This window comes from Bufo bufo, chromosome 4, assembly GCF_905171765.1.
Source record: "Bufo bufo chromosome 4, aBufBuf1.1, whole genome shotgun sequence".
In the NCBI taxonomy this organism is placed as follows: domain Eukaryota; kingdom Metazoa; phylum Chordata; class Amphibia; order Anura; family Bufonidae; genus Bufo; species Bufo bufo.
The window spans coordinates 87,997,231-88,015,353 of NC_053392.1; the positions used below are offsets into that span (position 1 = coordinate 87,997,231).

At 45.4% G+C, this 18,123-nt stretch overlaps 1 protein-coding gene across 1 annotated transcript in view; it reads left to right on the plus strand.

The window, feature by feature from the left end:
* The window catches only part of MBOAT2 (membrane bound O-acyltransferase domain containing 2), a 272,749-nt gene extending 262,125 nt beyond the window's left edge, over window positions 1-10,624 (plus strand). The window contains exons 12-13 of the mRNA XM_040427503.1: window positions 4,217-4,368; window positions 9,299-10,624. Coding sequence (XP_040283437.1) covers window positions 4,217-4,368; window positions 9,299-9,521 — 375 coding nt within the window. The 3' untranslated portion in view covers window positions 9,522-10,624. The remainder of the gene's footprint in view (window positions 1-4,216; window positions 4,369-9,298) is intronic.
* Window positions 10,625-18,123: the final 7,499 nt, after the last annotated feature.

Here is an 18,123-nt window from a genome sequence, read left to right on the forward strand (position 1 = left end):
AGCTGCCTGTATGTATGTAGTGCAGTTAGTCCATACCTCCCAACCCCCCCGGATCCGGCGGGACAGTCCCAGATTTCAGTGGCTGACCCGCGGTCCCGGTATGGGGAAGGTCCGTCGGCTCTCTGCTCCGTCATTCCTCAGCCAGCTCTCCACACTGCAGGTCTGGGCAGGGGGCGTGGCAGGTGGTGTGGCTGGCTGGGAGGTATTGCTGCTGCTGGGGAATAAAGTGAGTATGTGGAGTTTATTTTTTAAACTGCCTGTGAAGAAGGCACTTTACTGGGCATATTACAGTGAGGGGCACAACTGGGCATATTACTGTCAGGGGGCACAGCTGGGCATATTACTGTCAGGGGCCACAGCTGGGCATATTACAGTCAGGGGCCACAGCTGGGCATATTACAGTCAGGGGGCACAACTGGGCATATTACAGTGAGGGGGCACAGCTGGGCATATTACAGTCAGGGGCATATACTGTATCTGGGCATAACTACGTGAGGGCGCATATAACTGGGCATATTACTATGAGGTTGCACAACTGGGCATATTACTGTGAAGGGGCACCTATCTGGGCATAACTACTGTGAGGGGGCACAATACTGGGCATATTACTGTGAAGTGGCACCTATCTGGGCATAACTACTGTGAGGGGGCCCATATCTGGGCATAACTACTGTGAGGGGGCCCATATCTGGGCATAACTACTGTGAGGGGGCCTATATCTGGGCATAACTACTGTTAAGGGGCACATATCTGGGCATAATCTGTGAAGGAGGCACAATGATGGCATAACTACTTTGTGGAGGCATAAAGGGGAAATAATTACTATGTGGGGGCATTTAGGGGACTGGGTGGGATTAGGTGTTTAGTTATGTTTTAAGCAAAGTTAGAGGCATGGCCTACTGTAGAAAGAATTTGCTTTGTGCACCGCACATATTGTCCCTGTTCCTTCTTTTCTAAAGTTGGGAGGTATTTTAGTCTACTGTGCCATGTGCCACTTGGGGATGTGGGACTAGGGCCCACCCTTGTGCAGGGGCCCACTGAAGGATTCCCCTGTTTACCTGTAGACCAGTCTGGACACGGGGAGGAGACCTCCCAGAGTAATTGATAGACCTTGGACCATTTTTATTTTCTGCTGCTCAAAGCATCGTCAGCAGCTTGCCTACTGATGAATAACACATTATTTGTATCTGTGATTATTATAGAATTAAGCCTCGCCTTGTAAGTTACACAGTCTAGTGGGAAATTACATGAGGTCAGATGAAAGATATCAGTATTTAATCTGTGAAGAAAACATAAAACTGCTTTATGCAATCACTAGTTCATGTCTGTTTGACTTATCAAAGCAATTGTAAAAAGTACAAGATGTATGTAGGAAGAACATCTTTCTAATGGGTCGCTGTGACCACTTTGTGCAATTATGGTGGTCCGTACTCACCAGCATTTCCCGATCCCCGGCTCCAGTGTCCTGGCAGTCTGGGTCCGCTGGCATCTCCTTCTTGGTGGGCATGGCTGCTGGAATAGCGCTGCCCCATCCATTCCACGATGGACTGTAGTCTTCTCTTGGCCTGCAGTGCCTCTTTCTACCTGTAGGGTGTACACACATCCCCACACACTATTTCCCATGTCCTAGTATGCCAGCCTATAGCTAGCCTTCCCAGGATATTTAAGGCTGGGAAGGCTAGTTAGCAGTGTTCTCCAGTCACTTTATGGGAGTGCTCTCCAGTCACTGTATGGCAGTGTTATCCTGTTACTGTATGGTGGTGTTATCCAGTCTCCAGATGGAGAGGGTATATGAGGGTATTATGCAGTCCCTGTACGTAGGGTTGTCATGATGATTCGATTTCGATACCATAAAATTGTATTGCGATACTCGATACCATTCGATACCACGCAAAAAAAATAAAACACCAAAAAAGCTGCATGCATTCTGCATTTTATGGAACGTCTGGCCCATAATAGAACAGTCCTATCTTATTTTTTTGGGGGATAAGGTGGCTAAAAAATGGCGAATCACAGCATAGGAGATATTTTTTAAATATATTAATAGTTAGCACTTTTTCGGGCGTGGTGATATGTAATTTGTTTATTTTTTTATTGTTTATATATTTTATATGTAAAATTGGGAGAGGGGGCAATTTAAACTTTTAGTATTTTGGTGTTTTTTTTAAAAAACTTTTTACTTACTATTAGCGCCCTTAGGGGGCTAGAACCTGGGATCTTTTAATCCCTTCTCCTATTCGCCCTAATAGATCTCTATCAGGGTGAATAGGACTTCACACTCTCACTGCTGCCCTGGACTTTGTGCACACAGCAGCAGAGAGATTACCATGGCAGCCAGGGCTTCAGTAGCGTCCTGGCTGCCATGGTAACCGATCGGAGCCCCGCGATTACACTGCTGGGGCTCCGATCGGAAGCTGCCACTGCACCACCAATGAGGAGGAGCGGAGGGGACCATGTGGCCACTGCCACCAATTACTTTATAATACAGGGGTTGGGGTGGCGCACTGCTCCACCAATTAATGTAATTAACACATTAATTTAGATGTAGGCAGCGGGTGCCAGTAGCGGTATCCCATACCTGGCACCCGCCCTCTATGACATGGCACTGCAATCCCCGACAATTACCCCTCAGGTGCCGCCTTGTTCTCTAACAGATACTAGGCTGCGCAGTCTAGTATGGTTAAATAGTAAGATCCGGGTCTAAAAGTATTGATTGGGTATCGAAACTTCGATACCCGGTGCAACTCTACCTGTACAATGGTGTTATCCAGTCACCGTATGGTGGTATTTCCATTCACTATATGGGGGTGTTATCCAGTCACCGTATGGTTTTTTCCATTCACTGTATGGGGGTGTCATCCAATCTCCAGTCATTGTATGAGGGTGTTATGCAGTCACCGTATGGTGGTATTTCCAATCACTATATGGGGGTGTTATCCAGTCACCGTATGGTGGTATTTCCATTCACTGTATGGGGGTGTCATCCAGTCTCCAGTCATTGTATGAGGGTGTTATGCAGTCACTGTATGGCAGTGTTATCGATTCACTCTATGGGGTGTTCTCCAGTCACTGTATAGCAGTGTATGGTGATGTCACAATATGGTGGTATTATCCAATCACATTACAGTGTTTGTTATTAAATCATTGTATCAAGCTATTTTCCAGTAGGGTGTTATTATTTAGTCTCTGTATGTTGGGAATATGCAGTCAGTAAATGCATTATTATTTGGGGGTAAAGCTAACATAAATACGATATATATAAATTCCAGTAGAATATTTACCATAGTGAGCACTTACTTCCCAATAGAGCAAAGGAGCCTTAGGTCACACAGTCCACACCTCTGATCCCCAGATCCAGGCTGTGCGCCAGATAGCAGGGAGCGGCGATTGCATTTATTTATTGTGCCAGCAATAATTATTATTACAGCATCACCAGTGATGTTCAGTTATATGATGTGACCACTTTATTATTACAATTGTTCAGTAAATGGCACAAGTGTAATTAGCAAGTGTAAATGCACCTTTAATGGGGGCGTATTAAAGCACAGTGCCTAGGGCAGCATGACCTCTAAATATGGCCATGTCCCCAGACACTTCTCAGCTGAGAGCAGGACTAGATATGTAAGAGTTTGCTGCCTCTGAATGTGAACAACAATGTTCTCATTCACTGACAGCAACAAAATATCTTGAAAATAGCAGTAAATTGAAATATACAGCATATTAGAAAATTGTATAAGGAGAACAGAGCGGGGAGAGTGGTGGCTGGAGGACCCCGGCTGCTGGACCCTGGGGTTTCCCTGGGTCCGTCCAGCACCAAGCGCTACGCCCCGCTGCTCCCTTAGAAGTGAATGGGAGCGCACTGCGCACGCACAGCCCCTGCTCCCATTCATTTTCTATGGGGTAGACGGAAATAGCCAAGCCAGCGCTTGGCTATTTTCGGTGGCCCTATTGGAATGAATGGAGGGCGGCTGCACATGCGCAGTGTGCCCTCCCCTCATTTCCCCGCTCCGTTCTCGTTGTAGGTGTGGGTCCCAGAGGTGGGACCCGCACCTATCAGACAATGGGGGCATATCCAAGCGATATGCTCCCATTGTATGTGATGGCAAAACCCCTTTAAGCTTTATTTGCATGTTTCTGGAATATTTATTTAAGGCATGTTTGTCATGTATTTTGATAAAATCATAAGCACCAGAACTTAAAAAAAATATTTTTTCAGATAAGAAGCAATGTTCGACATCACTTTCTTCAATCTTCAGAACTAAAATTAATGTATGACATGATGACGTGGATAGCAACACAAGTGGCAATTAGCTACACAGTAGCACCGTTTGTGCTCTTATCAGTAAAGCCATCACTACAGTTTTACAGGTAATTCAATTCATTAACCTATAATTTTTTAAAAATGTGACTGTATAATACAAAAAGTAAAATATCTCTAGGATATACAGTATACTTTACCAAAATTATATTCACTTATTATAGAGCAGGAGGAGCTGAGCAGATATATAGTTCTGTGGAAAAAAGATTCAGTATAACCTGTAATTTATACATTTATATCTCTGCCATTTCTGACTTCATTGTACATGGGGGACGTGTTATCAGTGATGGATTGCGTTCTCCAAGTGTGTATACAGAGATAGCTGTCGGTCACTGATAGCTGTACACAGACACGGTGTTATCAGTGATTTATATAATTCTCTGTGTAAGTGTGTGAACATAGCTGTCAGTTACTAATAACTGTACACAGGGGATGTGTTATTAGTGATTGATAGTATTCCCTGTGTAAGTGTGTATACAAAGATAGCTGTCGGTCACTGATAGCTGTACACAGGGGAGGTGTTATGAGTGATTTATATAATTCTCTGTGTAAGTGTGTATACATAGCTGTCAGTCACTAATAACTGTACACAGGGGAGGTGTTATTAGTGATTGATAGAATTCTCTGTGTAAAGGCAGGTTTACACCGCACAATGTCACAGCTAATATTCGGGAAGGAAGCGTTCCTTCCTGACAGTCGGCTGCTCGTTCAGTGAAGGTGACTGCTGCATTTACATGCATCTCACAGTATGAGAACGAGGGATCGCTATTGCGATCCTTCGTCCCCATACAGAATCATTATTTCTGGGCAGCAGATCACTGTTTAGACAACACAGTCTGCTCCCCAGAAACGATGATTGATGTGCCTGCACGAACGACAGGATCACCCGATGAACGAGAGTGATCAGCAGCACATTTAGATGGGCAGATTGTCGGGAACGAGTGTTTGCAGGGCAGTCTGAATCCACCTTAGTGTGTGTATACAGAGATAGCTGTCAGTCACTGATAGTTGTACACAGACACGGTGTTATCAGTGATTGATAGCATTCTCTGTGTAAGTGTGTATACAGAGATATCTGTCAGTCACTAATATATGTTCATAGGTGAGGTGTTATCAGTGATTGATGGCATTCTCTGTGTAAGTGTGTATACAGAGATATCTGTCAGTCACAGATAGCTGTACACAGGGAGGTGTTATCAGTGATTGATGGCATTCTCTGTGTAAGTGTGTATACAGAGATAGCTGTCAGTCACTGATAGTTGTACATGGAGGGGGTGTTATTAGTGATTGATAGCATTTTCTGTGTAAGTGTGTATACAGAGATAGCTGTCAGTTACTGATAGCTGTACATGGGGGAAGTGTTATCAGTGAGTGATAGTATTCTCTGTGTAAGGCCTCTTGCACACAAAAGTTTTTTTTTTCTGTTTCCGTTCCGTTTTTTACGTTCCATATACAGACCGTATATGAACCATTCATTTTGATGGATCCGTAAAAAAAAAGGATAGTACTGTTCTATCAGGGGCCAGCTGTTCCGTTCCACAAAAAATAGAATGCACACTGACGTCATCCATATTTTTTGCGGACCGCAAAATACTGAAAAACCCGTACGGTCGTGTGCAAGAGGCCTAAGTGTGTATACAGACATAGCTGTCAGTCACTGATAGCTGTACATGGGGGAGGTGTTAACAATGATTGATTTAATAGTATTCTCTGTGTGTATACCGAGATAGTTGCCAGTCACTGATAGCAGTTCATGGAAGGGGTATTATCAGTGATTGATAACATTCTCGGTGTAAGTGTGAATACAGAGATAGCTGTCAGTCACTGATAGTTGTACACGGGGACATGTTATCAGTGATTGATAGCATTCTCTGTGTAAGTGTGTATACAGAGATAGCTATCAGTCACTGATAGTTGTACATGGAGGAGGTGTTATCAGCAATTGATAGCATTCTCTGTGTAAGTGTGTATACATAGATAGCTGTCAGTCCCTGATAGCTGTACACAGGGAGGTGTTATAAGTGATTATTAGCATTCTCTGTGTAAGTGTGTATACAGTGATAGCTGACAGTCACTTATAGCTGTATACAGTGGAGGTGTTATCAGTGATAGCATTCTCTGTGTAAGTGTGTATACAGAGATAGCTGTCAGTCACTGATAGCTGTACATAGAGAGATGTTATCAGTGATTGATAGTATTCCCTATGTAAGTGTGTATAGAGGGATAGCTGTCAGTCATGGTTAGCTGTACACAGGTGTGGTCTTAAGTATAGAAAGAGCAGAGGTTGTATGTATAAACTATAAGTTTTACTGAATCTTTTCCCATAAACTATATATCAATCTGCTCAGCATCTCCTGCAGTATAACATGCTGCCTGCAAATTGCAATGCATTTTGTGGTGAAAGGTCTTCTTTAAAATGTTGGTCTCATATAAATGTGTGTTACAATGTGACAGCCATTAGATGGGAAAAACTGCTGGATCATCACACAAATAGAAACAGAGGCCTTCCTAAGGTCTCAGAAGATCTGTGGACCGATGAACATGTAACAAATTCTCAAAGTAATCACCAAACCAACCAACCACACACACACACATTCTCTAGCACTCAAGATATAATTTACTTGCTAGATTTTCATTACTTTCAGCAATACCAAACATGCAGGACAATACAGCACTACATACATACTTATATCCAGTACACGTTCTCTTCCCTCGTCTTCTTCATTCAGCCCACGACAACTTCGCATCTCGTCTCTGCAGAGTTTGCCACACAGACATCTTAGGAGTCCTCACCTTTCTATCATCCTGCCCACCGTGGTGCCTCAACATTGTTATCCTGCTGCTTCCCCCAATACTGTGCCCGCATTTCTCCCCAAATACTATGCTGAAGAAAAAACAGTACTATACAGATAGCTCCCCACAGTAATATAAAAGTCCCACCAATAGCAATAATTCTCTCCCAGAGTACCCTCATTATTAATAATACCTCTTACAATGCATCCAATAATGATACTGCTCCCCAAGAGTGCTCCTGTTAGTAGTAGTCCCCTATGGTGGCAAAATAGAATACCCACCATAGTGCACCCAGTAGTAGTAAAGCCCCTCTATAGTGCTCCTAGTATTAATAAGGCCCCACTGAATTGCACCCAGTAGTATTCAGGCCCCTTTATAGTGGCCTTAGTAGTTACTGTATAATGGCCTCTATAGTGCCCTGGTAAGTTATAATGACCCTTGTAGTGCCCCCACTAGATGTAATGTTCCTATAATGCCCCAGTATTTAAAATGTCCCACTATAGTAACCCAGTCGTTAAAATGCTTCCTATAGTGCCTCAGTAGTTATAGTGCTACCTGTAGTGCCCCCACTGGTTTTAATGCCCTGCTAAAGTGCCCCAATGGTTATGCCTCCTATGGGCCCTCAGTAGTTATAATGACACCTGTAGTGCCCCACTATTTGTAATGCCTCCTATAGGGCCTTAGTAGGTAAGCTGTCTCTATATATTGACCCAGTAGTTACAATGCTCTCTATAGTGCCCCCACTTATTTTAATGCCCGCCTACAGTGCCCCAGTGGTTATAATGTCCCTATAGTGCCCCAATAGTTATAATCTTCCCCTATAGTGCCCCAATAGATAGAATGCCCTCCTATAATGACCCCAGTAGGTATAATACCTCTGTAGTGTCAGAGTAGTTATAATGCCCTTTTGTGGTTATAATGCCCTTTTGCACCCTGTAGTACCCAGGTAGTTATAATGTCCCCTATAGTGCCTCAGTAGTTATAGGGACCCTGTACCTCTATTCCCCCCCTGTAGTGCCCCCAGTACTTATATTGTCCCCTATAGTTATAATGGCCCCCCAGTAGGTATAATGCTCCCTTTAGCGCTTTGAGTCCCCCGGGAGAAAGGCGCTATATAAATACTAGTTATTATTATTATTATTTAGTGCCCCCAGTAGATGTAATACCTCTTTTAGTGACCCCAGTACTTACCGACCCTCCCTGTAGTTATAAATCCACTCACACATAATAGTGCACCCAGCAGGCATAATGTCCCTTTGAGTGCGCCCAGTACTTACAGGGCCCCCAACTTCAGTAAACAAATAGATTTTATAAAAACACTACTCACCTGACTTCTCTCAGCCGTCTGTGATGCAGGCCACACACCTCTTCCTGCCTGCAGCCTGAGTTGCCAGCTTCTGGACTCGATAGCGATAGTGATTGAGTCCAAGCACCGCCTGCATCTCGGCACAGGCACACTTGATGATATCATCACGCCATCTGAGACTCGGCGCAGGTGGTAGCTTGGTGACCACCTGTAGCCTATAAGAGTGAGCGGAAGGGCACGGGTGCTACTGTTTGCCGTGTCCCACTGTAGTTATTCAGTAGTATTGCCATCCTAAGGATGCCGATACAGTTGTATAGTCTGTGACCACAACATTGAGGGCCCTGGACAAAACATCCGGGATTCAAGAAAACAGTGCCAGAATAAAAAGGATTAAGCAGATCATAAACTGATAGATGGCAGGAATTAAATGATAAATTTAATTCTGGCAAATGCAATATCAGACATAACCCTGTTGAAATCAGCCATTTTTTCTAATCCTGGACAATCAGTTTTTTGGTGGTAACCGATGACTGCACAGGTCACACACCAGCGTTGGGCTGAAGTTCCTTGGGCCCACCAGAATAAATAATTCTGAAGGCCCACCCTCTGTGTATCCTTTAGGGCCCTGTTTTATTAGGGGTCCATTATTGTCAGAGCTCGGGCCCACCGGAGGATCCTCTGGTACTGTGGTGGGCCAATCAGACTATGTCAAACACCCCTAAGTTCATCCCTGATCAAAATCTCTGTCTAACCTCATCTACCCCCCCGCCTGGAGTTTACAGGCTTCATTACCAGTACTATTGGTTATATGGAGTATTCTGTATTATAGTTTTAGATGTTTTTGCTCTCTATTCTGACTACAACCCTCTTACTTGTTAAAGCTCCTGGTACTACTGCCTCCACATTCTCTGCATATTGGTGCTGTTACTTATGCCAGCCCGGGCCAGAAAAAAGGAAAGAACTGAAAAGGAATCCATTGCTCCTCCACCAGAGAAAGTGAATAAAGAAGAAGACAATTCCGAACACAACAGCCATGCCACCACCAACAATAACAGCAGTCAGCGGGAAGAGACAGCCTGGAGGCGCCCCGGCGCGCCCCAATGACCCACAGACGACATTTTATATGTTTTTACAGTTCCATTTTTAGAACCTCCTATCGGTTTGTGAATCGTGCACAGGACAAGATGGTATTACAAAACATTTTAATGTAAGGATAGTACTGCAAGGGAAGCTCGTTGACCCCACAATGCCATGCCATGTGGGCCTAGCCTTACAATATTTCCATTATTTTATAATGGGCACTCAGGACTTGTAACATACGCTCTTAGGACAGTGTTATGTGTATGTTCCTTTAATGATCGTATGATGTCTCCAGGCATTGCAGGGGTTAACAAATTGGGCACAAATGGTAGAGATCCGGAAAAAAATGTTTCCAAACCCTTTGCCTTAATCCCTTAATTGTCTCTCTATCTCTCTAACGAATGAAAGTACTGATGTGTTGCGGGCTTGGATACGAGTAATCATCCTCTTCATGGTGCTGCCAAGAACAGTAGTGATAAAGCAGTATTCAAACGAGATCACGTGAAATGAAGGGACTAGTCAGGCAGCTCTGCTAGTCCGTCCAACCAAACCACAGCCATGAGATGAGGCGACCAACATGTGGTAGGATCCTGAAGATCGCATTTGTAGGGTTGTCACTGCAGGATTGCAGCACTGTGTCACTATATCCTATTGATATCCTGTAGAAGTGGAAATTCCAGGTTCTCCATCGCCACCGTCTTTTCTATATCTCCATACGCTTATACATTTTTAGGACTTGGTTAACCAGATATGGACCTCAACATGGTCAAAGGTCAGGATATTATTTCTTCGTAGACTGTCAGACCTCATGTCTTTAAGAACGAAGTCAGTGGCTCTATGGGAGTTCAGCGTCCGTTTGACTTTTATAGGCTCCTCATCGTTCTTTTCAGAGGCCACATGGTCAGCCAGTTATAATCAGTAACAGATCACGTGGCCGCCAAAAAAGCTGAATAGGCGCGTGGCTTTCCTAGCTATTGTATTTTACTGACGGACATCCTAGTAATGTGCCCTCAGTGTCTTAAAGGGCATCTGTCAGCAGTTCTGTACCTATGACACTGGCTGACCTGTTACATGTGCGCTTGGCAGCTGAAGACATCTGTGTTGGTTCCATGCCCATAGGTGCTCGCATTGCTGAGAAATATGATGCTTTCATATATGCAAATTAGCCTCTCTGGCCCTGCAGAGGTCGCGTGGCAGTTGCAGAGAGAGCAGAGCCTCTAGGTGTAATGGCCACGCCCCCGTTGCTCCTAGAGGCTAATTTGCATATAATAAAACACCATATTTCTCAGCACTGCGGGCACGTATGAACACGGGACCAACACAGATGCCTTCAGCTGCCAAGCGCACATGTAACAGGTCCGCCGGTGTCATAGGTACAAATCTGAGAACAGATGCCCTTTAAGTGGGCAATCCCTTATACGTTAAGGAAATTTAGTCTAGGTAGAAAACCCACCCAAGTCACGAGACATTCAAATTCGGGACTTTGCTCTTTTAGAATTTAACCCAGGACTAGGAATAAATAGCTTTTGGGTGTAATGTTATAATCATGCATAATGCGGCATAGTACATGAATGTTCTCCGCATAAATACCACTCTATAAGGAAATGTTTCCACTTCCTCTACTTAGATTTAGATTTTCCTGTGATCAAGTGATTCCAGCTTTAGAGCAACAAAAAAGCAGTAGTGATGACAATGGGCTTAGCTGCACCAGACATTTCTGTATAATATGCAAATACGATGCAGAATAATTACGACTGTATGCTAATGCTTTCATGTGTCCAGGAGAAAAGGGAATTATCTGGTTATATAGGGTACATATGGAGCCGGCTATGCACCTTAGATCACTTTTGGAAGGGTGAGCTGACCACCTAATGTGTATTAGACCGTTGGGTAAAAAAAAGGATTGGGCATCTTGAATTTCAACATGTCTGATCATTTTGCTCTCAGGGGAGATAAGCTGCGGCCAGAGGTGAACGAGTATGGCCGGCTTTAAGGCAGATGGTTGCGTTAATGCTTGTGTAATGAATGGTAGTAGTATGTTATCTCCTCCTCCCTTTCTAAAAGGAAAAAGCTCATCCATGTTTCTCTTTATGAAGACGTACAGGTTCAATGCACATAAAATGGATAACTCTTTACGCATGATTTTGTCACTATGCCTTTGTAGCAGAAGGGGTTCCGATTCCCAAGAAAAAGCTCAAAATCTCCTTTATGCAAATAGAGTGAAACGATAAAATTTTGGCTACCTACATCCACCACTAGGGGGTGCTTATTGCTTACCGTTAATAAATTGAATTGAATTATAAAGCAGCGTGCAGTAGGTTCCTAAGTCCCCTCTATGGCAGAGAATGGAGCTTCAGTCACTATAAAGGGGGAGAAGAAGAGTTAAGGGCTCATTCAGATGAGCCGTGTAACCGTCTGTGTTATGTCCACCGAAAATAAGGATTTTCCATCCGTGTGGAATCAGTTTAGTCTCCGACTGCATTCTGTTTGTCCATTGTTGCCGTCCGAATGACGTTACCTTTTCACGTCCATCCAAAGTAACTGATTTTGCTTCTTTTTGCGATTCTCCTAGCAAAAAACGATTTCATCCAGATGACGTCCATTTTTCTCGCAGGCGCATCACCATTAAGATAGCGCATGCTGCAATTTTTATCTGCATGGACTGATGGTCCACAAAGAAGAGTGGACATCGGAATTGGCCCATTGACTCGAATGTGTCAGTGATCAGTCCGTGAACATCACTGAAAACCTTTTAGAGGGAACCTGTCACCTCAAAAACGCATATAAAGCCGCCAGCATTACCTTATAGTAGCCTCTGTTCATAATGATATGTTTGATCCGGTAGTCTGATGCTCAATAGCTTAAAAAAAAACTATATTTTAAGCGCCATTGCAGCGTACTCAAGTTAGGTGTAGAAATGTTCCTGGGTGTTGTAGTCATCATTTAGGGACATTGACGGAAGCGCAGTTCCTTTGAAGACAGTTGATTTTCAATACAGTTGATGCAGGCAATATATATATATATAGCAAGGTGACTTTAGAGTGTTAAACACAGGACTTGCAGTACAGGCAGCTTGCACTCTATTCCTGACTGATCCTGGAACATAGAAACTCTTCTCCAAGGTCCAATGCCCTAGCTCTGGCGTATATCCTTGATTTTATCTCTATCAAGTACCTCCTCTGTTGTCTTGAGTACCTCTTGCTTTTCTTGACTTGCCTCTGTCTCTCTCTCAGCTTCCTCAGGCTCTAGAAACTTCTGAACTCCCAGGCTGTTTAACGGTGGTCTTCCTGCTTCTGCATATATAAATTCAGGAGGGGAACCTTTTCCTTAGATCTGGAACCCGGTTACAGGGACTGCATTACCCTCTCCTGGTCCACAGGCTTCAGGCCTGGACTTGACTCTGACATAGTCTAATCTCTGGTTAGACTAGACTACAGACTTCAGACTCCAACTACAACTCTAGACTCCCACTTTTAGACTGACTTTCCTTTCCCTGACTGGGCCTTATATAAACTAGGGCTCCCTAGCTCCCTCAAGTGACTAAGAGCTGGAATGACACCCCTAGCAGGCCTGTACATGCACATTTTACAGCAACAGGGAAATACATAGCATTACATTACATTACATTTTATAAAGATGACTTATACCAACTTCCCCATAGATATGGGGGGACGACAGCACACCAAGTGACCCTTCTGTAGTGACGGGCATTACAGTCCCCGTACACTACATACCCCACTGCTTTAAGCTGAGTACGACCTCGTACTCCATCAGGGCTCGCCCAACTGGAATCTCTACCTGAAACAGAAAAAGAGACATGCAGGCATACATATATGTAAATCATCTGCATTTACATTCATATCAGGTCCAATTGGCAAAAGTGAAGGGTGGTGACAAGGGGCGTCGTTCTCTTCTCTCAGGATAGTGAATGGAACTGGGGCGCTGACCTGGCACAGCGTAACATTATAACCAGGATAGTCCATGACAATGAATAAGTCCATAATAGAACAGCAAAATAGATAAAACAGTATAAAAGTTCTTGGAGGCTCAAAGAACAAACATGAGTCCGTACCCAGGTTATTTTCCTATTAAATCACAGAGGCTCTCGTGCGGTGGAGTCCATCTCTGGGCACATTTCCTTTAAAAAGAGTAAGAATCTCAGAGGCTCAGGTTCTTTTGAGTCTGTCTCCGGGCACGGTTCCTTAGTATCAAGTTGCACAATATAAAACAAGTGCTGTAATACCCCGGATCAACCTGAAAAGGGGGTTAAGGGTAAAAGGTGCAACTAAGGAACAGGCACAACTTGGCGTGGGGTAGCAAAAGCAGGCAGGAGATCCTGGAAACAAACTTGGCTTTGTTGACCTTGTGATTTCAGTGGTCAACACCTACCACTGAGCCGTGGATGAACTGGCAGCAGCAACAAAGGACCAGAAAACATAGGACTCCTGTCCTGGAAGGGTTAACAACATCATTCTTTGGTGAAATAAATCAAAGGCCTAGCAGGCTGATTCACAGTGGCATGTCATAATCACTTGACTCTGCTGGCAAATACGGCCTGTAGTAGTCCTCTACAGGAGGATGTGCCCACATAACGGTGTCAGGAGGCAGCTGCAAGGTAAAGGGGTCCCTAATAGGTATTGGCCCCATGGGCCTAGGGGTAAACCCTCGGGTGGACCGTACCGGTCCCGGCATAATGATTGTGGGTGGTGCTGCATTGGGTACCGCCGCCGCAAGCGGTCCGGTGGGCTCTGTGCAGCAGTTCACAGCAATAGCGGGTCCTCTTTGGGGCCGCAACGGAGCGGTGGTGACAGAAGGTGGTCTACGGGTGGTGACAGGCACCCTTACCTCATCCTTCTTAGGCGGCGTCCGGATCCTGGCGGTGGCAATCTTGCGCAGCTCCCGCAACTTCTCTTCCAGCCGGACAATCTGGTCACCGATGCTCTCTGTGTCGGAGTCGCTGTTATCTGCTGGCGCCGCCGGCGCAGGTACAGTCAACGATGGCTCGGACTCGGCCTCTGCAGGTTCTGGGGACGCATCGGGTCTCCGACCCTTCCGGATGTTCTCAAAGGTAGCGCGAAGTCCTTTTAAGTTCTCCAGGTCCTGTATGGTCTTCTCCCGACGAGGCAGCTCGGGGGAAGGATAAGGGCTCACCCATTTTTCCAACACGGTTGGCTGCCAGAAGACATTAGGCCCAATGAAGGAGCTCCGCTCCTGGAAGGCGTGATGGGCCGGCTCTGGAGAGCGTTCCGGTTCCCGCTCGCAGCCAGAGTAGTCTTCTTCTGCCTCCCAGTCCTCAGGTTCTCGCTTGGGACGGGTCACGGCAGTTGCATAAGGGCCTCTCAGGCTCTCGGCAGGGGTGAACTCCACTTCCTCTCCCTCGCGGAGGCTGTGCTGATAGGAAGGGAGGTAGTCTCTCTTGACAGATCTTCTGTTAACATATAAGTCTCTGCCAGTTAAATAATCTTGGATGAACCCGTAGCCACGGGTTTTATCAAAGGACACCACCAACCCCTTTCTCCTTTCCAGGCGGGGTTGGGTGTTGGTGTGTCGTTCATGGATAGTCTTGGTTAATTCCTCATAATAGATTTTAGTCTTTGTATTCCGCTTTATAGCGGCCTCCCGGATCTCTGCCATTAGTGAAGACCACTTGAAAGAGGGCTGAAAGAAGTCTCTCCAGGAGCCATAGCAGGGCTCTGGTTCTTTCTCCCGTGGCGGGCAGGCGGGTTTCTCCGCTCCCGGAGAGTAGGCCGGTGGAGCCTCCTCTGGCTCTACACCAATATCAGTCATCTTTGGTATTTCAGGCGCGGACGTTGCAGCAAAGCGGTGCTCACTCTCCAACATGCTCGATCCTTCTCTGGAGAGCGATAGGGTGGCGCCAATAAGATCAGCCAGCTCCTCCCATTGCACTGGGAGGCCGCCCCCCAGGTATTCCAGTATATGGAAGGCGGAGTCCATGCTGGCCGACATGCAAATGTCCAGATAAGCAGTGGCGCCTGACCTTGAACTCCTTCCCGCTATTTCCTCAAAAAGGCGCCAATTTTTCCCGCCTTTTCGGGATGAAGATGACGCAGCAGCTATTTCAGTAGCCTCAGCGGCCATCTTTGGTAGAAGCGCTGTCTATTCACTGACAGCAAGCAGGATGATGAAAAGTCCACAAAACCACACTCCGATGTGGCGATTTTCTTCCTCTTGATAGCGCAACACTGCACAGCGCTTTTTGGAGGTTTTAGGTACACTTTGGGTAGGATTTTCAGTCCACAAAGTCCACTTTAAATAAACAGGCAATTTGTCACTTTGGTCACAGGGCAACTGTATAAGGCACAAAGTTCACGCTTCTTGCACTAGAAAGCGTGCGTATCCTGTTTGTGACGCCAAAAGAGAGGTGCAGCGTACTCAAGTTAGGTGTAGAAATGTTCCTGGGTGTTGTAGTGCAATAGTGACACTAACCTGAGACGGCTGACTCTCCGCAAGGGCAGGTGATGATGAGAAATGTTCGTGACGCCAGTGCCAATTAAACGGTGGCACGCCGTTTGCTGATAGCAGGAATAACTGAGGAACCACGTGATGTTAAAACAGAATTCAAACTTTAGTAGTCATCATTTAGGGACATTGACGGAAGCGCAGTTCCTTTGAAGACAGTTGATTTTCAATACAGTTGATGCAGGCAATATATATATATATAGCAAGGTGACTTTAGAGTGTTAAACACAGGACTTGCAGTACAGGCAGCTTGCACTCTATTCCTGACTGATCCTGGAACATAGAAACTCTTCTCCAAGGTCCAATGCCCTAGCTCTGGCGTATATCCTTGGTTTTATCTCTATCAAGTACCTCCTCTGTTTTCTTGAGTACCTCTTGCTTTTCTTGACTTGCCTCTGTCTCTCTCTCAGCTTCCTCAGGCTCTAGAAACTTCTGAACTCCCAGGCTGTTTAACGGTGGTCTTCCTGCTTCTGCATATATAAATTCAGGAGGGGAACCTTTTCCTTAGATCTGGAACCCGGTTACAGGGACTGCATTACCCTCTCCTGGTCCACAGGCTTCAGGCCTGGACTTGACTCTGACATAGTCTAATCTCTGGTTAGACTAGACTACAGACTTCAGACTCCAACTACAACTCTAGACTCCCACTTTTAGACTGACTTTCCTTTCCCTGACTGGGCCTTATATAAACTAGGGCTCCCTAGCTCCCTCAAGTGACTAAGAGCTGGAATGACACCCCTAGCAGGCCTGTACATGCACATTTTACAGCAACAGGGAAATACATAGCATTACATTACATTACATTTTATAAAGATGACTTATACCAACTTCCCCATAGATAAGGGGGGATGACAGCACACCAAGTGACCCTTCTGTAGTGACGGGCATTACAGTCCCCGTACACTACACCATCAGCGCTATCTTCCCAGTCAGCTTCAAGTCAAGGGGGCAGCGGCTTCCTTGGTTCAAGTCAAGGTAAGCACGCCTCCTAACCGTCCCTTCTCTTGTTTGATTGACTGCCTGAAGTGCGGCCGGGATCGCAGAAGTCTCACGCATGCGCAGTGCGCCGCTGAAAGCCGACTAACAGCGGCAGCCGGAGACGGGATCGGGTCTTATCAAGGAGCGCACCGCGCATCCGCAAGACTTCTGGCTGTTAATCAAACAAGACAGGGGACGGTTAGGGGGCATGCTTACCTTGACTTGAACCAAGGAAGCCGCTGCCTCCTTGACTTGAAGCTGACCGGCAACATAGCTCTGATGGGGCTTAAAATATCGTTGTTTTTTTTAAGCTATTGAGCATCAGACTACCGGACCAAACATGTGATTATGAACAGAGGCTACTATAAGGCAATGCTGGCGGTTTTATATGCGTTTTTGAGGTGACAGGTTCCCTTTAAGACGCTCTAGTTCAGAGATGACATAGAAATACATTTTGACCAGCAGTCTCTGTCTTCTGTGTAATGTGTCATATCATGAAGCTCAAACTCTTCTTACACAAGTGCCCATTTTTTCGGTATATTCCATTATTGTGTAACTGAAGGGTCATCTGGACAATTGTCTGATAGGTGCTGGTCCCACCTCTGGGACCTTCTTGAATCTCAAGAATGGGACCCTATCTGGAGCCGCAGTTGAGAGCAGCCAGTGCGCGCGCGGTTCTCTCTACTCACTAATATGAAACAGTGAAGGAAGAGATCCGCACATGCGCAGTCTGCTCTCCATTCTTGGAAGTGCACAATGGGGTCCTGTTCTTCAGATAGGAGCAGGTGCCACAGGTGGGACCTGCACCTATTAGACATTTATGGCATAGCCTGTAGATATGGCGCAAATGTCTAAATGGGACAACAAAAAGCTGACCGAACTGTCTAGACTTTCAGCCCAACCATCATTTGGTCCACAGTTGATGAGCAGGAAGATGAGTGGCAGAACTACACCTCTAATGCTGCCTATCTGATGGAGGCAAAAACTTTCGAGAAGAAAAATCCCATTAGTATGTTGACAAACCATTGAAATCTTGGAAGCTGAGATCTTTGTTGCTGTTTGTATGTATGCAATTTTTGTTGGCTTTCTCCATGATAGCCTGAGATTCAGTGCAGTGGTCTGCAACCTGTGGCTCTTCAGGCTTTGCAAAACTTCAACTCTCAGCAAA